The sequence below is a fragment of the Ruditapes philippinarum genome, unplaced genomic scaffold, assembly GCF_026571515.1.
Source record: "Ruditapes philippinarum isolate M1 unplaced genomic scaffold, ASM2657151v2 ctg4506_1_1_1_1, whole genome shotgun sequence".
NCBI lineage: Eukaryota > Metazoa > Mollusca > Bivalvia > Venerida > Veneridae > Ruditapes > Ruditapes philippinarum.
The window spans coordinates 1,184-28,890 of NW_026863415.1; the positions used below are offsets into that span (position 1 = coordinate 1,184).

Genomic DNA, 27,707 nt, shown 5'->3' on the forward strand with positions numbered 1-27,707 from the left:
GTTTATGAAAAGTTTTAATTCAACAATCTATTTTGTTAAGAATATTAAAATTGTATACGAATAAACCGGATAGAAAGTACTGTGTTGTATTAATTTTATAAATAGGCCTATGTGTATTCGAAAGTTATGGAAATATATCATCAGTTTATCCAGTGCCACGAAACGTAAAAATCAACTCATGAATATATAGTGTGTACTTTTGATGAATAGTTGGTACTATTATCATTTCAGATAGCTAAAAGAGACTTATCACTGTGTCAATCATGAGATTCAACGTTACACTTCGTCTATGGACTTTCGCTCTTTTATATGCGAGAATTGCTTATTTACAATCATGCAAGCCTTTCCAGGTAAAGCCCGAACATCTAAACAAGCAATTACTTGGTTATAAGCTGTTTGACATGAATGTCATGTCACATCACGAATGTGCTAAAGAATGCATGTTACTGGGAGCTTGTGTGTCTATCAATTTCATAACAAGTTCCAAAACTTGTGAATTCAACTCAGCAGGGAGTGAGACAGGTCGTTCATCAGACTTCAAAAAAACAAAAGGAATAATTTTCTCTGATATTTCCGAATGGCCAAAGGTATGTGTTGTTTGAAAGTATAAAAAACTGTTTGAAAAAGTTCAAATCAATACGTTAATTGCAGAATCATCATTTGAAGAAATAAACAATATATTTTTTACAGTCTGTTTCACGAAGTTATTCAAAATTATACCATTTGACAACCACAGAGTAGTAATAGTGCATTATTTATAAAAGGCATACATTTGGGATTATCATCCGTCGAAATTTGAGAAATTCATCCGTTGGTCCCAAACCCTAAACAACAACATTGTATTGATTATGAACGAAAATAACGGCAGTTTTATTCATCCATTAAAAAACACCTGAATACTTTATGATCTTAACGAGGTCTGATTTAAACACAAGAGAATTATATTTTGTTATTTTTGGTCCTCGAAAAAAAGGTTTTAAAGCTACTATTGTAATATTATATTTTAGTTTATTATGTTATGTCACATCATCACGTAAATGTGAAATAAATATGAAATTGAAGATAGCAGTAAATAATAGTTTGATTTTGAATGTAAAGAAAAAATTGTACAGAATTGCATTAGTTATTTTAAATGATACACACAAAGTGTAGACAGGAAAGAATTATGTAGATTAAAACAATATTATAAAAATATTGTTAAAACGAAACAGCAAAAATATGAATTTAAAAGATGTCATGCTTTTCAAGAGATATCTGGTGTTACTTTCGTACTAAGAGAAACTGTATTGACCCAGATGTACATTTGGAAGACTTTAAATTGCATTTTGAATCAATATTTTCTGATGTTAATCATATACCACATACTGAATCGGAAGAATTTAACGTTTCTCATAATTTTGATGATTTGAATATATAAATTTTCATTTCGATTTTTTAGATAGAAATATTACATTTGAGGAAGTTTGTATAGCAATTTCGCAACTGAAATACATGTATAATAAATCTCCCAGCGAAGGTAATCTTATAATTAAATATTTTATGAATATTCTATTGAAGGTTGTGATATTTTAGCTGGATTGATTACCGAGTTATTTTATACAAGTTTCAACGCCGTTGTATTTCCGGAAGCTTGGACCAAAGGTGTAATTATTTCATTGCATAAAAATGGAGATAAATGTGATGTTAAGAATTATAGATGCGTTACTTTATTAAGTAATTTTGGAAAATTATTTACATGTATTCTAAACTAGCGAATAACTGCCTGTGCGAGAAAAATGACGTCATATCTGACGCCCAATTTGGTTTTAGAAGGGGCCATTCAACTACAGATGTTGTTTTTATCTCCACTCTCTCATACAAACATTTATAAATGACAATAACAGATTATATTGCTGTTTTATTGCTTTGGTCCAATTAACAGAAATGCTCTTTTAAAATTAGTGGAAACTTTACAAAGTTGGTTGAATGATAAAATGTTACGTATCATACGGAATATGTACCAGTCAGTAAAATCGGGTGTTAAGTCTTTTAATAGTTATGCAGATTATTTTGATCTTTGAATGGTTCTAAGGCAATTGGAAATAATTTTGCCAGTTATGTTTTCTTTATTTGAAGGGGATTTGGAACTGTTTTACAAGATAGAATAGACTATGTAGTAAAATATAAAGATATTTGTTTAATATCATTGTTCTTTGCAGATGGCATGGTCTAAGCACTTACTCCACAAGACTTACAAAACTCTTGAAAGAAATTTTTAATTATGAATATTGTAAAAAACGGGGCGTTTATTTTAAATGTTCCAAAAACAAAAATAGTTGTGTTCAGAAAAAGAAGCCAATTGAAAAATGACGAACATTTGTTTTATGCAAATAAAGAATTAGAAGTTGTAAATGATTTCAACTATTTAGGTATTTCATTAGATGTAGGCTGGGAATTTTATCTTAAACACACAAATATTATGTGGAAAAGAATAAAATGCAATGAATGCTCGTGTTTCAAATTTAAAAAAGATACAATACTTAACCAAAACTAGCCTCAAAATTAGTTGTAGCTTTTGTTGCATCCAATATTACATACGGTTGTGTAATATCGGGATTCACTAAATCAAAGGAACTAGAAACATTACATTTGATATTTTGTAAAACATTACCTGCAATGTAGCTAAATATGGGGAATTAGGAAGGTACCCTCTTTATATTAATATATATGTACGGTTTCTTAATTATTGCTTTAAAATATGTAACAGCGAAATTTTAATTATAAAACATATCGTTGACAGTTCCATAGCTGATGCCGAAATGAATCAGCCAAATTGGTTTTATAATGTTAAATGTATGTTAGCCAAATTGGAATTTTAGAGGCATGGTACAATTTTCGTAATATCAAAATTGTTAATTTCATTTCAACATTTTAGCAGAGACTGATTGCTTGATTTGTGCAGGATTGAAAAATGGTTATGGAGAGAAGTAGTTCTCTATTCGTTTTTAAAGCTATTAACGAATCGTTTGCTTTTGAACCATATTTAATAAGATTACTTTAAAAAAAACGTTAGGACAGCTTTTGCAAAAGTACGTTAAATCTTCGTATCCAAACTTGAAGGTTGGGATATAATCAAAAAGAAAGAGATCAACGATATTGTCAAATCTGTAATTCAAACGTAATCGAAGATGAATACCATTTTGTTTTTCTTTGTTATTCGTCGAAATATATAAAGACATTTTTCAGACAAAAAACAAGAATGTGTAAATTAGTTACCTTTCAAATAGTCAAAATTTTTCAGAATTACTTACGTTTAGAAAATATTTTTTCGGGGCTTTTAAAATTAAAAATGAAATTATTTCAAATGTAATTGTTTGAAGTATGGTAGTTCATTTACATTATCATTATATTCACATTTTAATAATTCCTTTTTAAGACTGATTAGGTATAATGTAATAGTTCCTATTTTCTATTTTAAGTATCTAATATAGATAAAAAAAATTGAATTCAAACATTATCACATAATGCAAATGTATGTGTTTTTATTTCTTTGTTCTTCAACATGCAATTACATGATGCATTTTTTGTATTCATTCTGTAATGTATGCATGTTTTCATCCTATATGTATCGTCCAATATTGTATTATATAAAATTCAATGTATTATTCATTGCTATTTAAACACTACACACTGTACAGTTAACATGTAATAAGATTTGTTCTGTTCTATTATGGATTCGGGCTATTTTTTCAGGCCATGGTTAGAGGGTGTGCCAACCATCAATGCGACAAAACTCAGCGTTGTTTTCCTCTCGACTCTGACTCGTATAAATGCGAAAATATCAGTAAGTAGATTGCAAACATAAAAAACTTTAATGTGTGTAAAATCTATCTCTGCTATGAAATTAAAGGCCCGTTATAATTCAGAAATGCTATAAAATTTATATCTCAAAAACCTTTGATTTGTATTATGTAACAGTTTCTAAAATATTTTTATTTTACATAAACATGGACTATCTTTTGCTGTTTCTGCTCTATGAGCAATGGCATAATCATAATAAATAAGTATTTTGTATGAAACTCAAAATTCTGTTATGTGTACATTGTGCTACCTTGATGGCACAGTACGGCTTGTTGAGGGCTACTTTTTTCAGTATTTAAACATGTATCATGCACTAATTTCATTATTGAAATATAAGTTAACACCTGTTTTACATTTCTAAAAAATAAAAAATATGTATTTCTGGGGCTTTATTTACCTTTAAGCAACATCGTTTAAAATAAAAATAGCATTTTCGGTCATAATTACAATTTGCGTACTTCAGTTTTATGAAAGTTTAAAATGTTTAAAACCTTTGCATCTAGATCTAAATGCAGATAAGGCGACTCTACGTTATATATCTAGATATAATATTTGTAGTATGACAATGCAAACATGAAACAGAGTTGTATCTATATAAACAAAAAAAAACTTACTGAAGAACTATGAGTAAGATCGAATGGACAAATGAATGAATGAATGAATGAATGAATGATTGAATGATTAAATGAATGAATGAATAGATAAATAAATAATCTGGGTAGTGAAACAGTATCTTCATCGGACTTCAACAAAACAAAAAGAAATAATGTTCTCCGATATTTTCGAATGGTCCAATGTATGCGTTGTTTAAAACAAAAACCAAGAGTATGTCCGAAAAGTTCAAATCAATATGTGAATTGGACAATTATTGAAAATTTGCAATATATTTTTACAGTCTGTTACACTGTTACACGACACTGTCAATAATTATACCATTTGACAACAACAATATAAAAGTAGTGAATAATTTATCAAATGCATAAATTTAAGACTATGTTTTGTACCCAACCCGAAACAAATACATTTTATTGATTATAAAATAAAAAAGGAAATTTAATTCATCCATTCAAAAGAAAGTAGGAAATACTTCATAATCTTAATAATGTCTGATTTAAACACACAATATAATATGTTATTGTAGTTCCTTAAAATTATGTTTGTTTCGCTGTTATTGCATTTCATTTTTTTATTCTGTGATGAATGTTGACAATTCCTTTCAGGCGTGCCAAACATCAATACGACAAACTTAGTGTTGTCTCTTTGACTCACACTCGTAGAAATGCGAAAATATTAATAAGGAAATTGCATTATATACATCCGTAACTGTTCAGTATTGTTAAAATTACCTCTGCTTCGGAATTAAGCAAAACTATAAACATTATTTAAAATAAAAAAGAACTTTCCGGCATAAAACAATTCTCCTACTTAAGTTTAAATGACGATTTAAATGTTTTAAAACATTTTATTTTAAGCTATTTGTGGGTTAAGGTTAGTGTACGTAATACATCGAGATATCATGTTGTTTGTATGACATGTCTTTATACATGTATAAACAAAACGTACTGCAGAATAACTAGTAAGAGATTAAATGATTGATTGATTAAATTTATTGAATAAATTGATTGATAGATTGATTGATAGATAGATAGATAGATAGATAGATAGATAGATAGATAGATAGATAGATAGATAGATAGATAGATAGATAGATAGATAGATAGATAGATAGATAGATAGATAGATAGATAGATAGATAGATAGATAGATAGATAGATAGATAGATAGATAGATAGATAGATAGATAGATAGATAGATAGATAGATAGATAGATAGATAGATAGATAGATAGATAGATAGATAGATAGATAGATAGATAGATAGATAGATAGATAGATAGATAGATAGATAGATAGATAGATAGATAGATAGATAGATAGATAGATAGATAGATAGATAGATAGATAGATAGATAGATAGATAGATAGATAGATAGATAGATAGATAGATAGATAGATAGATAGATAGATAGATAGATAGATAGATAGATAGATAGATAGATAGATAGATAGATAGATAGAGAGATAGATAGAGAGATAGAGAGAGAGAGAGAGAGAGAGAGAGAGAGAGAGAGAGAGAGAGAGAGAGAGAGAGAGAGAGAGAGAGAGAGAGAGAGAGAGAGAGTGAGTGAGTGAGTGAGTGAGTGAGTGAGTGAGTGAGTGAGTGAGTGAGTGAGTGAGTGAGTGAGTGGGTGAGTGAGTGAGTGAGTGAGTGAGTGAGTGAGTGAGTGAGTGAGTGAGTGAGTGAGTGAGTGAGTGAGTGAGTGAGTGAGTGAGTGAGTGAGTGAGTGAGTGAGTGAGTGAGTGAGTGAGTGAGTGAGTGAGTGAGTGAGTGAGTGAGTGAGTGAGTGAGTGAGTGAGTGAGTGAGTGAGTGAGTGAGTGAGTGAGTGAGTGAGTGAGTGAGTGAGTGAGTGAGTGAGTGAGTGAGTGAGTGAGTGAGTGAGTGAGTGAGTGAGTGAGTGAGTGAGTGAGTGAGTGAGTGAGTGAGTGAGAATTTTCTTTTCCGATAATCTTCGTTTTTGGTATTTATTTTATAAATATTTTTGCATATTTGAAAAATAAACCTGAGTAATCTTTTTAAATACACTACGTAATTAAGTTTTATTCTTTGATTTTTAGCGTGCAAGATTCCACAGCATTCAGATCAAAGGGTTGAGGAACATGCCTCGGTCATTGCTGGCACTGTCCGTTCTTACGTGTTCGCTTGTCCAGATAATATGTTCCTAAGTGGTGACAAGAACATAACGTGCAAACTGAATGGTGATTGGACAGAATCTGAGGCTACCTGCCAAGGTTTGTCTACCCATGGAATATTGATAATGCACTAGATACATGTAACAATAAAATAGTTTTTACTGAGCAATGGTATTATACGTGTACTAAATTAGTTATTATTGTTGATATTAAAGTTATCAAAAGAGATATGAATGTTGATATTAAAGTTATCAAAACAGATATTTATGATGATACTAGTATTTAAGTTATCAAAACATGAACCGATATTATAGGCCATATTATAGTTATCAAAACAGATATTATTGGTGATAAAGTTATTAAAATAATTATAGTTTTTGGTAAAATTAAAAATAACAAAACATATAATTATCATTGTTGATATTAAAGTTATCAAAACAGATATTTTTTGCGATATTAAAGTTATCAAAACAGATATTAGTGTTGACATAAAAGTTGATTGTTCGGCGGCGATAAAGTCCTATTAAATTAATTTGAAACATCATACTTAAACTCACAACTTAAAAGTTTGCAATACTTCAGCAGTTCATTCAGCTTGAAATTTGGACTATCATTACGAAATTTGGTTTAAACATTTTTTTATTTCATTTCTAGTATTAAAACTTGAATTATATATCTTTAACTTTGTAGAACAAACAATTGGAAAGGCGTGTTTAGTTAACTCAGATTGTAAAGAGACCGGTGCAGTGTGCAAAAAAGAACGATGTTACTGTAGCCGTTTCTATAGATACGACGCAGATGCCAAGAATTGTATCAAAGGTATTGCATCATACATTTTTTATTTGATGCATTCAATGGAAAACTCAACTCTCATGTTAATTTTTGTTGCTTAAGTCTTAGTCAAGTATGCTGGCATTCATAAACGGACACCCATGGTTGATTAAACATGATATAAATCAATGTTGATAGTTCGGCCTTGAGTATCCGATGATGGTTGGTATTGCGTTCGTTTTGTTGTTCTAAGTTAAGTGTATAGTTAGTTGTTTATACGCCCGATAGAATTTCGGCTTATGTTGTTAAGCATCTGGTTGTTTGTCTGTCCGTCCGTCTGTTGTCGGATTTCTTGTCCGGTCTGTATTTTTGAGCCGGTGGAAGGAAATTGAAACTACTTAGCAGAAATTTTAACCATAATGAGCGCAGGTTTGACCTTTCTGAGGTCAAGGTCAAGGTCACACATACTCATTTTGTATCCATTGCAAAATTTTGTGTCCGCTCTGTTTCTTTTAAACCAATAGTATCAATAGTATGAAATAATTAAATCTATTTGGACGAAATAATTATATAACTGAGATGAGTTCACAGAGCGGAGTTTTTGGACTGCCTAAGGTCAAGGTCACATTGAGTCATTCTTAATCCTTATATACGCGTATATATTACAATAAGGGAAATGACAATATATGAATTTATAAATATGTTTCCTCCAAATATATATGTGTTTACCTCTTTTTATTTTCCAAAATATATTAACTTTTATTTCTTTTTATAAAACTTCATATATTGTATTTTTAATTACCTGTTGAGATAATAATAGTTTAAGAGCTTTTATTTTTATAGGTTTTATATGGGAAATTTACCCCCCCGCTACTTTAAAGACCTTTTTTAAAATAAAAACGGATTTTTCTGTTCTTTATGTCAAGGGTTTTAAATGGGAATTTTGCCATCGTTTTCCCTTTTAAAGACCCCCAAGATTCAGCCCAAATTAAATTAAATTTTTTCTTTATTTGCCCCCACAAATTTGGACCATTTTAAAGTCAACAGTTTCTTAAAATTTTTTTTTATGGTTATTTTTTGTTTAAAATGTGGGGGGGGCCTTGAAATTTCCCTTTTTTAAAAGTAAAAACCCCCTTTATATTTTTGGGATATTTTTATGAAAAAGGGTTGAGAAAGAAATTTTTTAGAGGGTTTTTGGGGTTAAGACATTAGTGGATGGTTGTATTATGAAAATTTATATAAAAATTTATATCAGATAAAATTTTAAATTTTTGTTTAAAAAATTTTTTCCTTTCAGAAAAAATATTTTTTTTCCCCCATAGATGAAACTTTTTATAATATACTTTAAAAATTTGGGCCGGGTTTAAAAATACATTTGTTTTTTTCCAAAAATAAATAAAATAGACCTTTGGTCAAAAATTTTTAAAAATTTGGAAAACCAAAATTAAAGCCCCAACCCCCAATTAAGCCCAAACTTTGGCCCACCCCCGATTTTTGGTCTTAATTGAGGGTTTTTTTGTTATTGAAATAAAAAATTGTTTTTTAAAAAACTGTTTTTAACTAAAGAAAGTATTTTATTTGATAAAAATAAGTTGAAAAAAAGAGGGCATAAGCATAAATATTTTTTTATCAATTTTACCCTTTTCCGGATAGTAAAAGGTAAAGTTTTTGGAAATTTCTAAATGGGCCCCGATTTTCAAATTCCCCGGAGGGTTTTCGGGTTCCCTTTTCCCGGTTGGGACTTTATAAAATTTTTTCAAAGGGTTCTTTCCCCACTGTACCCCGGTCTGCTTTTTAATGCAGAAAAGTTTAAATTTCCCTTTACAAATAAAGGGCCCTGTGTTAATCGTTTATAGTTGTTAAAAGGTGCGGTGGCTAAATTGGGTGCTCTGGAAAATTAAAGGGAGGCTTACGGGCTTTTTGTTTCCGGATTTAAAAGGTATAATCCCAATACCAACGTTTTTTAAAATTTTTGGGAATGAAAAAAACTGTTTTAAAAAATTTTGTGGGCATCTCCCCCTAATTAAAAGGGAATGTTTGGGGGTTTGAAGGTTTGATAAAAGGGGCTGTATCTGTTTATTAAATTTAAAAAAATATATATTTTTAAGGAGAAAAAAATTTTTAAATTTGACCCATCCCCTACCACTTCATTTAATTTCCCTGTTTTAAAAAGTTTTAAAATGACAAAAAGGAAATTTGGGACACTTTATCCCAAAAAAATTATTTTTAATTTTTAATTATATTTTTTAGGAAAATTTTTTTTGGGCATAAAGCCCCCTTTGACTTTTAAAATTTTTTTTAATTAAATCTTTATCTTTGGATCAATTTGGCCCTCCCTCCTGGGTTAAATAGAAAAAAAAAAACTTATTTTTCATTTTTTGTACGGGGGGATGTCGGGGAAAAGTATATTTTTTCATTTTTTTTTTAATGCATATTTTTTGTAAAAATTTTTTGTAGCAAAAATATATGATAATATCTAGAAACACATTTATCAAAAATTTTAAGGGCTGTGATTTTTTGTTTTTAAACATTTTATTTTCTTTAAAACAATATAATCTCAAGTAGCATTTTTGGAACATAAACGGCGTAAATTATTCCCAGTTTACCCCACTATTCAGTTTCTTCCAATTTCAACAGCCATGGTCGCTGTCTTGCGTATACTTAATACATGTGATATTTTGTGCCATTACTTTATGAATTTGTCATGCTACAATTTATTTAAAAACAAAGATGCGACTCAGGTTCCAATACCGTATATGTGACATATCTGTCTTTTTCAAAGATTGTTGTAACGCATTCTACAATATTTCGGCCATGCTACGTTTAGTCGTCTGGGGCATTTTTTATACGATATACTATATTCGCTTCTTAATCTTGCTTGACATTTGAACACAAGAAGCATTTAACAATGTGCAATTGATATTGTTTTTTAAGTACAGGTTAAAATGTTAAAATCTCAGTTGGTGTCATACTTGCGTTGCTATGCAGTTAAATAACATTACGTTGCTCCGTCTTTGAATTTATTTGCAAACAAAATTTACCGGCACTGTCATTGCCTCTTTCTGTCGTAACCAAGCTGTTTATGTGCCCATGGGACGTCATAATTTTCATTTAAATATTTCATGCCAATAGTATTATTTTGATTGTAATGAGTTTAAAAAACGAGATGGTTTGCGTTAAAATGGCATTTTTAGCAACTTATCATTCGAGTAGCTATTTTTAAAGAAATCAAAAGTGCTCCGTGATTCGTTGATCATGGTGCCATGATGAATGGCCAACTTTGCCGAAACTATCTTTTTATCATGTATTGTGTTTTTTTTTTAATTTAGAAATTTATGTAGGCAGATAAAATACTTAAGCAAACTTTTCAATCATCATATTCATATGACTGCTTTATTATAATTTTATTAGCTTTGTCTACATAACTTTCCGGGCAAGCCCTCGTATTCTTATTGTTAAAAGTTACAAATGCCCAATTCTCAGTTATTTGGCATGCATCATACATAAAGAACATTGCAATTGTTCCCAAAATTATTTCACTGATATTAAAAAATGACTGTGCCCAGTGGGCTGGTCGGGGTGGGTAGGCGTGGAACAGTTTACATGTAAACAGATTTATATAGTATAAGTGTTTTAAAAGTCTTTTCCGCCAACAAACAACATGCAGAGCATAGATTTTTAGCATATATCAAGTAGTTTTGTGAGAGTATTGATGTTATAAATGAAATAGGAGGTAATAAGAAAGAAAACTATTTGTAAGCATAGCATTTTAAGTTTTGTTTATTTATATTTTGGCGTGATATTTTGTGCTCTTCAATTTCTGAGATAATATTATTTATATGTTTCTTTGAACATTTTTGTTGTTTTCAGTCAGTATATATATTCAATTGCATGGAGATAGATAATCACCACTCCGTCCCTAGTCTGGGGTCTGTACTCCATGACATATATAATTGTCACTCAATATATATGTGACAAGAGCATATATCTATGGCATGTATCAAAAAAAGATATGAAATAAAACATGTTTTGGACAAATGTAATAAATCGTTATCCTCTTTGTTTATTAAACTCAAGGAAAAAAGATCGTCGTCTTTTCATTTTCAGTTTTGCAGGGCCCATGAACAGAAATTTTTTTTCCGTCACAGATGGGTGTTATAATTTCGGAGACCCGTAATGACGATGGAAAAGGGGAACAATTAATATCAATTTTTTGGATGAATGTTTTATAGAACGTGCTTTCTGAAGATAAAAGATTGTTGTCCTTTGAATTTTAAAGGATCTCCTTTCCCTTGGTGTCAAAGAAGTCGTTTTACAAAACAAATGCGTAAAGGGATGTAATTACCAGAAGACATTGCTCCCCTACGAACATTTCATAAATCGTTATTTTACGAGAAAAACTGTTTTGTAAAAGTCGTTTGGTTTTATTTTTTTTTGGGGTTAAAACCCAAACACGGAACGCACACCCCGTAGGGGGGCCCAACAGGGCGAAAACCAGGAAACCTCAACATTTTTTTTAAATTTTAAAAAACTTTTTTTTTAATTTTAATGTTCTTTTCTACATCTACAAAGATTAGTTAAAAAAAATTGTTAAAACCACCCCCCACGGAATAAAGGGAAAACCTTTTCTTGAAGATTAAATATTTGGGAAATTTTTGATTTTTTTTAATTTAATTTTTGACCCAAAACCCGGGGTTTTCAAAAAAAATCATAGGTTTAAATTTTCCCCCGGCCCCAAATTTTTGGGCCCGGGGGGGGCCCTGATTTGTTTTACAAAGAGTTTTTAATAAGGGGTTTTGTAATGAAAACTTTCCCTGAGTTAAAATTTCCTTTTTTTCAATATTAAAAATTTAAAATGTTCACAGTTAGATACGAGGTCATCTTTCCCTTTTTTTATTGGGTTTTAAGTTTTCATGGGTTTTTTGGTTTGGGATTTCTTTGTATTATTACTAAAGGGCAAGAAAGGCCCGCTTTTCATAAATTTTGAAAGCCCTTTTTTTTTTGATTAAAAAAATCTTTTTAAGGGCAAATTAAGAGACCTTTCCAGTAAGTTGGGGTTTTTCCCTTTTATTCAAATTGTATTTTTTGGAAAAATGCCAATTCCCAAAAAAATTTAAAAAAAAGAGATGTGCCCAAAAAAAAATGGAAAAACCCTTTATGAAAATTTTTTAAATTCATGTATTTAAATGGCATTATCAAAAAGACTAGTTTGCCAAAAATAAAACTATTTTCAAAAATTGCCCTTTTTTTAAATGATGTTTTTTTTACCTTAAATGGAAAGTAAAAAAAAGACATACTTTTTACAAAGGTAATCCTGCCATTTTCTTTATTATTTTTGTAGGTATGGGAAAGCGCCCCCCAATTTTAATTTTCTCAAAAAGTTTAAATTAAAACCCAAAAGGGGTACCAAAAAAAAATTTAATAGACCCGGGAAAATTTACCCAAAATTTTTATATTTTAAAGGCTTTTTAAAATTTAAATTTTTTGTGTGAGACACGCAATTATGGGGGACAAATTTAAAATTTAAAATTGCGCAAGGGTTGGGATATGGGAATGAAAATGTTTAAAATTTTCAAAACCTTTTTAAAATTTTCATAATTTAGGCTCAATGAAAATTTTATTTTTTTTCCCAAAACTTTTCCCCCATTAAATAAAAAATTTTAAACATTTAAAGGCTTTTTTTTTATTTTGGTATGAAAATTTTGAAACCCCCTCCCTCAAAAATGGGTTTGACTTTACAATCTTTTTAAAACATTTTTAAAAATTATTTTTTTATTTACTTTTAAAAACATTATGAAAAATTTACCCCCTTTATAAATTTTGGGCTGGGGCGAGTGTAAATTTTTTTGTTTTTTATTACATTTTTAATTATTTTGATTTTCGATTTACTTTTGATTTTTAAAGAATGAATGAAAATAAAAATATGTATGCATGCTCTCTTATTGTGTAAATTTGTATGTTACCTTCTCTGAATAAGATTTTACTATTATCATTATCAATATTATCATATTATTATTATAAACATCATTATTATTATTATTATTATTATTATTATTATTATTATTATTATTATTATTATTTGTATTATTATTATACATTTTTGTAACTGACGAAAAAACGTAAGTTTTTGACACACAGAAAATTCTACCTATGTATACTTTTTAAAAACTTTAAATTCATATGTATACTATTGAACTTTAGGTTTAAGCGATCATAATTATTTCAAAATAAGCCTACATGCTTAATTCTGAAGAAGAGGGTTGGGGAGCACCCATATTGTACTGTTTGGTCACAAATATATGTACAATTGATTCAAGCTTCTTTCAATGTATTGAACAGCGTGACGGACGGACGGACGAACAAAGGCAAATTTATATGTTCTTGCCCAGTCTGTGTGTTGGGGCATACAAATAAACAAACGTATCACCCTGCAAGCTGTTTATGCTGCATTCAATTTTTTACCAGTCAACATACGTGTAGATCAGATCACGCTTTGGTATGTATAAACTAGAAAATGGTCTGTCTCCTGGTGAAATGGAAAAACAATTCATCCCACAAGCCACTTTTCATTCTTAAGTAACTGATGAACATTTGTAATTCCAAAGCTCTAAGATTTAGTTCCAAGTCCTTTTGCTTCGTAGTTGTTCGTTTTGCAGATTATCTATCTAGCATTGGCAGGTTACCTTGTTTCAAAATATCTGTTAAGAAGTAACTAATTGACAGGGTTTTTTTTTAATTTTTCAATACTTTTTACATGTTTTTTAAATTAACAACATTTTGTTTTGGTACAAGAATGGTTATAACTCATTTCGTCTATCTTTTAACACATTTGATATGGAATGCTGCATTTCTTTTACTCTAAGTGCTACTTATTTTTAAATTCTAAGTCCTACATTATCATATTTACGTATTTGTATCTTGTCAAATGTTTTAGTATTGAGTTTATTTTTTTTACTATGAAAAATGATAATTTGTCTTTATTGTAGTTTGTCTTAAGATAAAATATCGAATGCTTATTATCATTTGCTTTTCTAGTTTTTATTTATCTGTTTTAAAACTGAATAATGTGGGTTACAATGCTTAAAATTCTTGTCCAAATATGTTGAAAATAATTTTTAAACAATTTTAAAATTTCATTTTGCCTATGGATAAAGGCCTTATGTTCCATGGCACCAAAACCACAGGTACTCACAAATGGGAAATAAGTCTCTCTTTCTTGCTTTTTTTAAATTCTCATTTATGGCTTTCTGTATTTGTACCATGCATGTTGTTTTTAAAATGTATTATATTAAAGGGTCACTGCAGAAATAAAATCTATATACATAATTATGTCCTTATAACTTGCACTTCAAATCATTTTATTGCTATAGTCTGAACGAACTTCATTTATGAATTTTTGACATCAATTTTACAAGTTTACGCAGCACTTGTCATATTCTATATGTCAATTGACTTGTTAAAATGTAGATGAAAATTAAAGTTAACCTTTAATTCTAAAACGCAGTTGAAAATGAGCATTTATACAGTCTTGTACATTACAAGTGTATTTTGGATTTTTCATATTGAAAGCGGAAACCCTCTCCATCTGGTTTTGCAATAAATGCAATGGATTTACATGCAACAATATTTAGCTGTAAGTCTTTGGTATTAATCAGCATTTTTGATAGACCATTGTGAAATAACTTTGATTAATCACCATCAGTGATCATTCCCATACTGATAAGCCATGCCAGACATCATTGTTTGAATTCAGACAATTATTTATCATCATGGCCGAAAGGTAAGATCAGGCGGTTGCACAGTGTGAAGGTTAAGACAATCGCAAGAAAAAACGATACAGAGTTGGTGTACATATAATAATATATATACACACAATATGCTATTCATGTACATACGCACTATAATTACAGGTTCTGCACTATAATAACAGGCTATGCGTAATAGACAATGCCAACTTTGAGACTGAATATTGCTGAGGCTGCGAACACGGTAACTGGTCGATCACACAATACGCAGCCAAAACTATTGACAAGAAGTTTTATGGCGACATCATAATCACTGTGCATGCAAGCTCAAATATTTAACTAAATGTTCACGAGGAAAACGTTAAAAACACTTCACACAGACCCGCAAACATTTAATTATGTATGCTGTAATTTGAGGAAAGCATTGATGCGGAAAGCATTTTATGCCATAACAATACATACATTACTCGTGAACTTAAATGTGCACTAAAACCACAATAACATTATCATATATGACAACAAACCAAAGTTGTAGGTGGTAAGAATTTGTTTAATTTTTATTTTTATCAATTTTTAGAAATTTACAAAAAAACCCTTTTTTATAAAACAGTTTTAAAATTCTACTATACATGTATATTTTAACACATAAACCAAATTTTTAAAAGGTTTTGAATTGGGAATTTTAAAAAAAAAAAAAATTTTTAATTACCCTAAATTTTAATAAAAAAGAATAAAAGCCCTTTTCAACAAATTTTTTAAAAATATCTAACTACGGTGTCTAAAAATGTGAATCAGTGTGATATGCATTGGGCAGAAAAAAAAATTTTCAAAAGATGGTCCAGAATTTACTTTCTGCCATAACTTTTTAAATATTTTATCATTTTTTATGGGATGAAGTGTAGAGCCCTCTCAGGCAAACAAAGAACCCATACAAATAATGTTGCCTGGAAAGAACCCATACAAATAATGTTGCCTGGAAAGAACCCATACAAATAATGTTGCCTGGAAAAAATCCATACAAATAATGTTGCCTCGGAAGAATCCATACAAATAATGTTGCCTGGAAAGAACCCATACAAATAATGTTGCCTGGAAAAAAATGTTTTCCGTAAACTGACACTGCATAAAAAACATGCTGTTTCAATTTTCTAAAAAAAAATTCTTCCTACTATTTAAATCAAAAGACATCCTATTAGAGGTATCAATACTCTATGTAATTAAAAAGTAAAATATTGAAACATAATGGAAGAAAATATAACATGGACCATATATAGTAATGGTTCCCTGCCCAACGCAGATCATAAAATGTCTCTTGGTATAGGTACCTAATAACATGAGGCCATGAAAAACTTATCCATTTGATTCCAATATATTTATTCATATCTGCAAATTTATACTTATCTTAATAGCATACATGTGACAAATGAAATGGGCCAAATCTGGATTTTCAGCTGGATTTTGAGGCTCAAAACTGGATTTTTTTATCGACTCGAATTTCAATGCGTGTTTGGCACATTTGGTTCAAAGAATCTATATTACCCTCAAAATCATTAAATGATTATACTTTTAATGATTTTTTTGTTGATCAATATGAATTCATTTCACAAAAAAAAAAATAGATAAATAAATAAGTGTAGTCATACAAGCTATTTCTAAAACAGTCACATTTTCACATTTCATTATTTTCAGCTTGAAGAATTATTTGTCTTTTCAGTCATTCAATAATTAAACACAAGCTATTTGAAAACGTGCAACAACTATTCATGAACACAAGACTATGACAGTTAAATAACGTAACATAAGTAGAAGACTCAAAATAAATGCAAGAATCGTTCCATTAATTAAATCCACATTTTTGCCTCGATGATTGTGTAATTCCTAAACAAAACAAAAATTTACCCACTCACTAACAGTAGGTTAATTAGACATCTCGAACAGGTTTTTGAATGATCCACTTTAAATGATTCTGCTCACCTTTTATCTTTATCAGTGCGGCACTAATCAAAGAAAATCAAAGGTTGAGCCGAATTCATACATGTAAATTTACAGGGTAGTTTTGATGACGTAGCGTGTAATACCTAACTGCCAAATGACAAAAGAGTTCAAATTGATTGACACACCACACGTGATAAGTTAAACATGTGAGAATAACTTTGGGTATTGGAACTGTTTATTACGTCACCTTGCTGTCAATTAGCGACTCAACATTTAATCCGCTATAATTTAGGATATGGACAGATAACAATCAATGCCCGGAGGCACGGTTTACATTTTAGATACTGGTGCTGTGTTTGATTTTTTTTATGTTGATTTTTTTTTTTTAATATCGGGAATTCAAGCTGTAATATCGGGAATCGGGATCAGTGTTGAAATATCGGGATTTTTTTAAATCCCGCCGGGATGTCACATGTATGTAATAGGGTGAAGATGCAATTAGAGATAACAAAAAAAGATAGCACACTATGATAGCAAATGTTAATTCCCTTTAACTTCCATAGGGATAATATGTAATTACTTCAAATTATTCCACACATCATGTATATTGACCAATGGAATAATATATATATATTTTTGACAGTTAATAAATTTCATATCAGTATTAGCAACATTGTTTAATCTGTAAATTTCAAACAAAATGAGACTGAAATACATTGTACATGATTGTAGTCCAACAAAGATAATGGATATGATAAAATGAGAATTTTTAGTAAATGCCCATGACGTAATTTTTATATTATTAATACTCTGTACATGTAATAAGTGTCTTCCGGGGTAAAAGTGCATATTAGCAACCCGAAAACTGAAATAACAAACGAGGTGAAGCAACGTTACATATAGAATATATGTTAATATAGCACAAAATTTACGTGAGGAGAGCAGCCTGGGGAGAGAGCTATAACATTATAAGTTTTCTCAAGTTTATATAGGTTACTCCGCTGGGACATCCAGGTAAACTAATCATAGTCAACACTGTTCGCTACTTAGTTAGTACAAATTCAGTTTTCCCTAAAAATGATGAATGTTCCAGATTAAAAGATGAACAAGCCAATTTTAGATATTTTCTATAATAACAGGTTAACATCAAGACTCCTTATCAATTAATAAATTAAACAAAACTATTAAATATGAAATGGTATCAAATTAGTACAATTTAGGAGGGATATAAAAATCTATATAATTGACATATGCCGATTTTAGTAACAGATTATAATTAACCTTAACCAAATCTAAAACATGAATTATATTTGGGTTAAAGTTTTAAAGATCCTGTATGTTTTAATTAAGATTTTAACCACACTTGAGTGAAATTTAACATATGGATATATATATTTACTGTATGCTTCTAAAACAATTTTCGAACATCGGAGAATATGTCAATATGTACTGCAAATATTTGATATTTTATATGTAATCATTAAATATGTGCATTCATTTCTTATTGAAAAATTTGACTTAGACTTTATAGAAAAAAAAACTTATTACCTCCCTTTTTAACATGAAATGTAAATTCGGTAATATCTTTATAAATAATGCTTTTTGGAACTTACAATATACATGAATCTTCATTTGAGCATTATATTTATGATATAAAACCATAAAAAAATGAGTTACAGATCTTTAAGGTGATCAAAAATGCACAGACATCACCAAAGATATATTACACCTACCCATACAAAACATGGAGCTCAAATCTGAAAAAAAGAATCTATAAAGACAATACATTGAACATATTGAAATCAAACAGATTTTTCTTTCGGCCTTAAATATCACAGATATGTACCAAATCATCCTGTCACAGATGATCAGGTCTATGACCCTAAAATAACTACAGTCAAAATTACTTTGCTACAAGAACAACAAATGTGTGCAATTTTGTCCCCAAAGAGACATTTCAGAAGAAAATCATCATGAAATGTATTCTTTAAAATTTACAAATTCTACATAACATTTAATATAAGAAAAAGAAATGAAGACATCTGCCGATATACACAAAACTTCAAAACATTCACCCCTGTATAATGAGACTTCAATGAATAATGGTTGATACAACCAGATTATCTCCCCTTTTATATCTGGGACAACAATGCGGTCTTCCCATGTCATACAAAGATTCAACAGTAATTGTTAGGCAAATACAAACCATACAAAGAAAACATTTAGACCATAAACAAAACATTTTAACAGAAAAATCCCTATAATATAGAGAACAAAAAATTTCAAAATATATTATTCTAACTTTAAAAGAACATTAAGTATCATTTTTCAAAGTATTATGCATCATTTAAACACAGACAAAACTTTGCTTCTTTTGCCAAATAAGGTTGGATGGATACCTGTTAAATCACACCATTATGGTAAAAGTTCTTATGGGGGAATTTACAGCTCTACTAATAGAGGAAAAAGTTTGGTGCATTATTTCAGACAATAGCAAGCACTGGAGTAAAACTAAATCTTTCGTAGCCAGTATGGCAGGTCCCTTCCATGAAACAATTCAACCTGGCTATCTAGAGATAATTTTCAGAAATTCATAGTCAAAAACAAATAACCACACTACCATAGAGGCCCCACTCTTGAACAAAAAAAGACATAAACAATATCATATAAAATCCTGTCATTTTAAACCAGTATTTTACCCAAATCAAATAAAAATTAATATGGTGAAAAATTACTTCTTTACAGAGACAACTTGACCCAAACAAACACCTTTACTATTTCCATGATACTGGTCTTTGTAGAAAGGTTTCACTGTACATATGTCAATACATTTCACCTACAGTATTTTCTTTTTACCTGAATTATTTCAAAAATTTGAAAAGTGAAATTTTATATGTAACTATGAACTTTAATGCTATTTTAATCCCTTACTCTTTTAGACCCTGAAAAATGATCAGCCTTTACCAATAGAATAAAACCAGGCCAGCCTGCACATCCACCCAGTCTGACTAGGCTCTATACTGTAAGCTGACCTGAAGTTTAAACTTTCATCATATCATAGTATCCCCAAAATTTCTTATGGACACTTCCAAGTTTGAAAGCTGGACAAGTCCATTTTAAAAGTTCAGGTGGATCCGGGTAATATCTCACTAACAACAAAACCATGTATTCCACTTTTAAATCATAAAATGAATCTGCTCAAAACAGAACGATTTTATATTATTCATAACAAATGACAATAATTTAAAACATAATCTTCAGAAATGCCTTAATAAGCTGAAACATCTCGGCTAGAGCACTCGATAATAAAATGTTAAAAAAAAAAAAAAAAAAAAACATGATAAAAAAACCTATACAAAAAATCACATCAAACAAAAATTTGGGAAGTTTGCATGGTAATAATAAATGCATTTTTATAAGATGCCTTCTTTCACAGAAAAACAATGCAAATATTACACATATTTTTAGTTTTTCCTTACAATTAGAAATATAAACATTGCACTTAAAGCTTGTGATGGAATATCAGAGACTAGTAAATTAATGATGTTCATACAGACAAGTATGTTTATGAAAATAGAAAAACATAATCTGAGAACCACTTTGGAGCTGCTTCTTTCTCATTGGTCAATTTCAAATCATTGACAGATTTCAGCCAATCAGAAACTAAAAATTTAGACTGTTTTCTCATTTAATCAAATTTTAAACATTTTGAGCTATGATTCCCATGAATAATCAGAAATATTTGTTCATTTGATAAATGGTTGAAAAATAGAGAATTTTATAATCTTCAAAATCTCAAGAAAATGGGGGGAGGGGGACCACATCAACCCTGATGCAGTGTAAGATCAGTTACTGACAACATTTTAAGTTTTGGTTCTACAAAACACCATTATCAAATGATACTTATATTGTGTATTGTACAAAAGTGTTCAGAAAAGAAATGTTTTAGGCCTAAAAAGCACCCATTGATATTCTTGGTTGCATGATAGATATATCAACAAATATATTTCAAGAAAAATAAAACTTGAAGTTATGAATGTTACATGAATTTCAGAACTTTTGAAACTTCATGAACGTGAGTAAATGTCTGTTTTAACAGTATTGTGACATAATGGTAAAAGTATCTACAATTGTATAATTCATATAAAGCAAAGTTCAACAAATACAAAAGAACACTTTTCATGTATTCTCACATTTTACCAATACGAGGAAAGAAAATGAAATGTGTATATTTCATGAAGCTTTCTTTGTTCCCTCCATAGCATTATTGCATTGTACAATGAACACCTATGTTTAATATGTTAAACTTATTTCCCTACCCCTTCTTTAATGAACCAGAGGATGAAAAATTCTGCCAAAATAATGAACACACAAGAATCTGTAGCATAAATATCAACGATTACCTTTGTTTAATATTTTGTAATTAATCCTTACCCCTCTTTAATGAATTAAATGATAAAAAAAATTCTGCCATAATAAAGAACTCACACACAAATCTGTAGCATTATTTTCAACCAGCAAGTTAAATGTGTGTTGTAAAATTATCCATTGAAAGAGCGGAAAAAGTTTTTAAGGCAATTCACTTTGTTTTTTTGTAGTACTTGACGTTAGAATTAAATCAGGCCAATGAAAATTTTAAAATCAAAATGGGAAAATTGTGTCAAAATACATGACAGAGTTACTTACCCTTACAATAAAATTGGTATGCATGTTTCATGTAAGTATACAATGTTTCAAAGCAATATCTTGAAAAAAAGTCAAAGTACAGAAAAACAGAAACAGAATTTCAAGTTGAAAGAAAGAATGAAGGGACATAACTGTGTAAATATTAATGGCAAGAGTTCTGTATTCTAGTGGAACGTGAAAATAAGATGGCTCTCCCTACACGTGCCTTGTACACATACAAGTTTGAAACACGGTGGAGAAAAACATAGCACAATTATATATCAAAACTAGCAATAAACAAACGTAACGTTTAATGAAAAAAAATATCTAAACCTATATTTGATAAACTGGCCACAATTTTAATACACCCATTACTGATAGAAATGATACCTACAACATACATGTATCACCTAGAAATTATATACACTTTATTTTGCATATCAGAATATATTACAAAATGACAAATGCGTGTAAAATATAAATAAATTAAAAAAATCAGTTTATTCAACTGGATTGCTTTGCCTTGTTGATACGAATTCATTTCATTTTTGCTTAGAGTTAGTCAGTTGAATATTCTAAGATCATGGAGATTTACTGAAGAAAAATGAAGACTGCCATCTACTCCAGGGTCAAAGGTTTATAAAGAAATCCTCCCAGCTCAAACTCAGATCTCGAGTATCTGATTGGTCAGAAACTGCTGTAGAATGTTCACTAACCAATGAAAATCCTGAGATTTAAAGAGACTCCACTGAGATTTTTTTTTTACATGACAGGACTAGAAATAAGTTTTTGAGATTATTCTTCCATTTGAGGTAGATCTAGACCAATAACTTATGTGCAAAATTTCAGATCATTGGCTGACTCCAGAATCATTATTCGAAATGTTGAAAATGACCCGAAACTTAAATCAGGCTAAAAATAGCACAGAAACACAACTTTCAACATGTTTCTGTGTATATTTCTTCAAGTTATCGAGTTTTCATGCCGGTATTTGTAAGAAATTCTAATTTCATATTTTTTTGGCTTTTGGACCTCAGTGAAGTTCCTTTAAGACATAACTTAGAAAAAAAGTTTGATAACCTCGAGGCTTAGCCTCAAACAAGTGACTTGGGCAAAACATTCATTTTAGGACCCGCTTTCAAAATAATCTTTTACACAGTGTTTATATCACAGCATGTATGTATGTACTATGTAAATAACGATTTAAAAATTTGAGACACTCTTTAATTTACCTCAGGTGTCTACATTCATTGTTAAAGCAATAAAACACATTTAGTTTCATGTAAAATCCATGCATGTTACAATTATTATATATTTTGTAATATATTAATTATATATTTTTGTATAGCTAAGTAAATTCAAAAACTGAACACTACATATACCTGGCCACACTAAATGCATGAAATGTCAATTTTACCATTATTTGCCTTGATTTTACTACACTAGATAGAATCAAGGAAAGTGAATGTGTATTTACTATGAATTTTATCATATCAAAGGGATGTCACTCTAAAATAACCTGCTTATTTCAGATGTAAGAGTTATCTATCTTGGCAGCATAATAATGAAACTGATGACTTATTTTCACATTACATATTAAAAACTTGATATCTACCTTGATTTGCATTATCAACAAAGAATTAACCTTACTACATGTACTATCTGCAATAACTCAAGAATAATAAAACAATGATCAAATTTTAGGGAGTATTATAATATTATTATTGATAAAATAAATGTTTTTCTTACAATGTAAAATGACTGATTAATAGAAAACAGTGTCTTAAACTTATTTCATTATTTCTTGAAAATAGTTCAAATACACCAAATTCAATTATATGCTTAAAAATTATACATTAACGATGACTTTTGTACATTTTTTTTTCAATACTTTTCTAAAACATTTTAGGACACCTTGATATCATGTAGACAATAATTTTGCATTTTTGACCAAAATGTTGAGTCTTTTTTATTTATGAATTTGCATTATCATCTTATTCAAAAACTGAAAGTATTGCTGAATAGTGTATTTACTTATTTGCAATTTCAAGCTTACATATTTATTCACAAATGAAAGTGATGAATGAAGAAATGTGAAAATTTATCTAATCAGAATATAACCAGTTCAACAGTAACTTATTATACAATATACTGAACATTGTATGGCTAATTTATGTGTGAGAGAAAAATGTAACAATAGTTCAATACTTCCTATTTTGTGGCTTTCACAATTCCAACATTTGGCCAGTCTTAATATAATATATGGCCTTGAACTATTTTCAATACACAGTCATTACATAAGCAGGACCCACAAGGAAAGAACATATCCAAACATGTTCACATATTGCTTCACTCCAAATGAAAAAGCACCAGGGAGGGGTGACCATCTAGAAGTTTCTTAAATACAGCAGGTCTATACTGTACTGCTATATAAGTCACTTCACAGTATGTCTGGCAGAATGAGTCGAGTCTTACACTTGTCAGTCTATAAACTCAACATAATTTTCTGGAATCAAGCCAACTTTGCCATTCAGCGACCCCTCTAGCCAGCCCGGCTCCTTGGATGGTCTCACTGCAGAGAAAACAGCATATTTAATTTCTAAATACAATTGGTTATCAGACAATAATACAGTGTTAAAACCAATTGACTTTATCTTAACTGCTTGAGGTAGAAATCCGATACAAATAATGATACCAATACAAATAATGATCTTATTAGCAGCATTTTCTTCTATAACTTTTTAACATTCAATTATTTACCAAATAAAGTGTACAGCCTTAATATAGTGACTAACCCATACAAATTAAAGAAGTTTTAAGCATGTTTAAAACTTTTAACATTCAGCAATTCACAGAAACACTGATTTTTTTTCCGCAAAAAAACATCATTCTCAAAAATATTTTTCTTTATCTACAAAAAGCAGTTAAATTAGGTAGTTTTCATAACCTTATGTGTCATTTCTTGAACGATTTAGAACATTTGGGTAATTTAATACACATGAATGTTGTACATTAACAGAATAAACAAAGTACTCTGCGGCTATTTTAAGTCTGTTTCACTTTCAATGAATTGTACTAACATTTTTCTTTCATTCTAGGTATTATGTAATCTTTTAAATTACAGTATAAACAATTCCTTTCCAATCCACCGACAGCAAGTATATACAAGCTAATCAGCATCAATATACTGCATTGGTTAGAGACATCAGATCTACGTAGAACCACCAACATCCCTAAGTTAGCTCAATAGTTTTCTCACTGAAAGATGCAGGCGGGGCATGAATCTACACCGGAGGTTTGAAGTCAACTACCTTAACCACTTGGCCACGGACGCCCCTTAATGCTCTGTTATTTTACATATATCTTTTAAAGCTCAATTATTATAATAGTTTGAAGCTTATTTGAACAATCTTTAAATTCTCCTTCCTGGAACCAACCATAGTCATTATCAGGAAACGGAGTTGTGACACTAGCAAGGTTCGAAACCACTATCCTTGACCAAGCGAGGCAGACATCTTATCTAGGCCAACACTCCTGTCATGTTATAAATAAAGTGATTATAAAAGGTATTTATCACATTTACCATTTTTAATAATCTCATTAGGCTCAAACGACAATTCTGAAGAATTCTCAGCCTCACAGTGGTATAATGTCCGTACATTTCTGTAATAGTGAAAAAATAAATGTCAGCAAAGTATGACATGATAACCTCTGATTATGGTTAAACAATCAAATACCAAAATATTGTCACACATGAAATATTTGGTTGGATACCATTTATTATTTAATTTTACCCATGAAATATGGTGCTATATAAGTCAAATATATTTCATATTTTTTAAAAATAAATATGAAATATAAATATGAAAGTGGGCGGAGTCAAAACTAATATTTATTTTAAGGGACTTCTTTCGCCGTTTTGTTTGAAAAATCTGATAAATACAAAACAACTTTTTCTTGAATATTGTTTTGAAAACTATCTAGCATGATAGAAAATGGTCTAACTAAGAAAATTAATCCGAACACCAATATCTTTAATTCAGTAATTAACGCTGTACAGACGATTAAAGAGTTGTTTACATGACGGCACAATGTAGCGCCAAACAGCGCGTGCTTACGCATAAATTACTGCGCGCTGTACAATTGCAGTTGGTAGCAAGCAAAGGGATTCGTTACCATTTTCTTTGATAATGAAATTAAATAAAAAGGTTATTTTTTCGTTTTTCGTGAAATATGGTATATATTTTCACTCAACATGATAAAATGCCACATATTTTCACTCGCCGTACCGGTTCGTGAAAATATGTGGCATTTTATCATGTTTCGTGAAAATATATTCCATATTTCACGCAAACGAAAAAACATCCTCTTAGTATTAAAAACTAAAGTAGTAACTAGTTATGTCATAATTAGACGAGTTAGTCTACAACTAATAAGATTAACTTTCCGAGTTCAGAAATCTACAGAACTATTCTTACTTTTAAATTTTTAGAATTAAATAATTTGATACTGCGTTTTAAGTTTTTATGTCACACCAACAGTGTAAAGGTTATATGGTAACATCCCAGCTTTACCGGTGAAGACTTCAGTTGCCCCTCTGTGCATTATTTCAGGCATGATCAGGCACCAGAGTAGAACCACCAATTTTCCTTAAGTTATCTGGATAGATTCATCACTTGAAAGGATCCAAAGTCCCTGACAGGATTCAAACCAATAGCAGGAATGGCAAGTGGTTTGAAGTAAACAACAGTAACCACTCCGCCGAGTAAGCAGCCTTCTCTACTCTGGATAAATGGCAACTGATTAGCCGTCTGGTAAGCTCAATAGGTAGAGCGTTGGACTGTGAGTGGGGTGACCTAGGTTCGATTCACGGATAGTGCAGGTAACTTTTGTTGTGATTAATCATGAAATCCATTCTACGGTTATTCGCACTGTACCTCCTGTTCATGTACAGAAGTTATCCTTGCGATAGTGAAGGCAACTAGAACTGGTACAGTGCTTGACAGCCTGCCCTGGAATTTTCTTAATATATAAATTGAAATTCAGCTCAAACCTCCTTTTCGACTGTGAGTTGTTACTATTTGTAGAACCACCTCCCAGACTTCCTGAAACACTTCCTGTCATGCTCACTGAAGTCCTTCCTGAAGTTGGCGTACCTTGCATAGATGTTGACCTTCAAACATAAACACACATAACCTTCAGATAATTTTCTTCCATAAAGTTGATTAGAAATCTAAATATTTATCTAAATGCTAGTTGATTAGTTTAGGCAATTCATGCAAAACTGTTGAAATTCTCAGTTACAGAAACAGTTACTATGCCTGTTTAGAGTTTATATATGCCTGTTTAGAGTTTATATAAATATATATCTTCAATAACTGGAACTTAAGATATTGCTAGAAATTTACATGTATAACAATTATCAAGGCGTCTTAGAAATTCAATTAATGGTCATCCATGACTTCATATACGGTATAAATATTTTGATAAGTGCCATTATAAAGTGTACACACAACACCGTTCCACAACAGTAAAATTGAGAAGAAAGACACCAGTGACAACAACAACAACAATACTTAACCCATTACTTCATATACACGCCTTTTAACGCCTTTTTCACACCCCCCCTTTTTGTTGTCTCAAATGATGAAAAAATGCATTATTTAGGCCCCAAACACTTGATTTTGTTTGAGAAATGTTGTTAAAAAAAGTGACCTCTTTTTCGGCGCAGCCCCCCAACCAAAAGATACATCGCCAAGAAAATTTGGACTTGTGAGAGGCTGTAAATGACCCCAGATTGATCATAAGGTAACGTGTAACCAACGCTGAAAAGCATTTGACTCTATCTCAATCCATTGAGAAATTGCAGCACTTTGAAATCAATTTTGATGGACAAAATCAACGCAAAATAGTGATTTTTGGCAATTTTGAGATGTCCCCTCGTTGCCATGGTAACAGAAAATTTAAGCCTGAGCATGTTGTTGCAAGGGAAATGGTCCA

General features: G+C 30.3%; 2 protein-coding genes across 9 annotated transcripts in view; one reads left to right on the forward strand and one right to left on the reverse strand.

Moving 5' to 3' along the window:
- The first annotated feature begins 235 nt into the window (after window positions 1-235).
- LOC132722067 (uncharacterized) lies at window positions 236-7,945 on the forward strand. The gene is made up of 4 exons (XM_060706490.1): window positions 236-587; window positions 3,733-3,823; window positions 6,517-6,690; window positions 7,282-7,945. Exons 1-4 carry the CDS (start codon window positions 264-266, stop codon window positions 7,482-7,484), a joined length of 792 nt encoding a protein of 263 aa, XP_060562473.1. The 5' UTR covers window positions 236-263; the 3' UTR covers window positions 7,485-7,945.
- Window positions 7,946-17,677: 9,732 nt separating this feature from the next.
- The window catches only part of LOC132722070 (rho GTPase-activating protein 10-like), an 81,163-nt gene continuing 71,133 nt past the window's right edge, over window positions 17,678-27,707 (reverse strand). For all 8 annotated transcript variants that reach the window (XM_060706497.1, XM_060706494.1, XM_060706496.1 and 5 more), the window contains 3 exons: window positions 26,761-26,880; window positions 25,291-25,370; window positions 17,678-24,279 (listed from right to left, as the gene is read on the reverse strand). In XM_060706497.1, the coding sequence (XP_060562480.1) occupies window positions 24,188-24,279; window positions 25,291-25,370; window positions 26,761-26,880 (292 nt within the window). In that variant the 3' untranslated portion in view covers window positions 17,678-24,187. The remainder of the gene's footprint in view (window positions 24,280-25,290; window positions 25,371-26,760; window positions 26,881-27,707) is intronic.

Bases quoted from the DNA above. Each gene is read 5' to 3' on its own strand.
- LOC132722067 (XM_060706490.1), top strand. From the start codon at position 264: ATGAGATTCAACGTTACACTTCGTCTATGGACTTTCGCTCTTTTATAT. The intron at 588-3,732 runs GTATGTGTTGTT...CTATTTTTTCAG, and splicing joins ATATTTCCGAATGGCCAAAG to GCCATGGTTAGAGGGTGTGC. The intron at 6,691-7,281 runs GTTTGTCTACCC...TTAACTTTGTAG, and splicing joins ATCTGAGGCTACCTGCCAAG to AACAAACAATTGGAAAGGCG.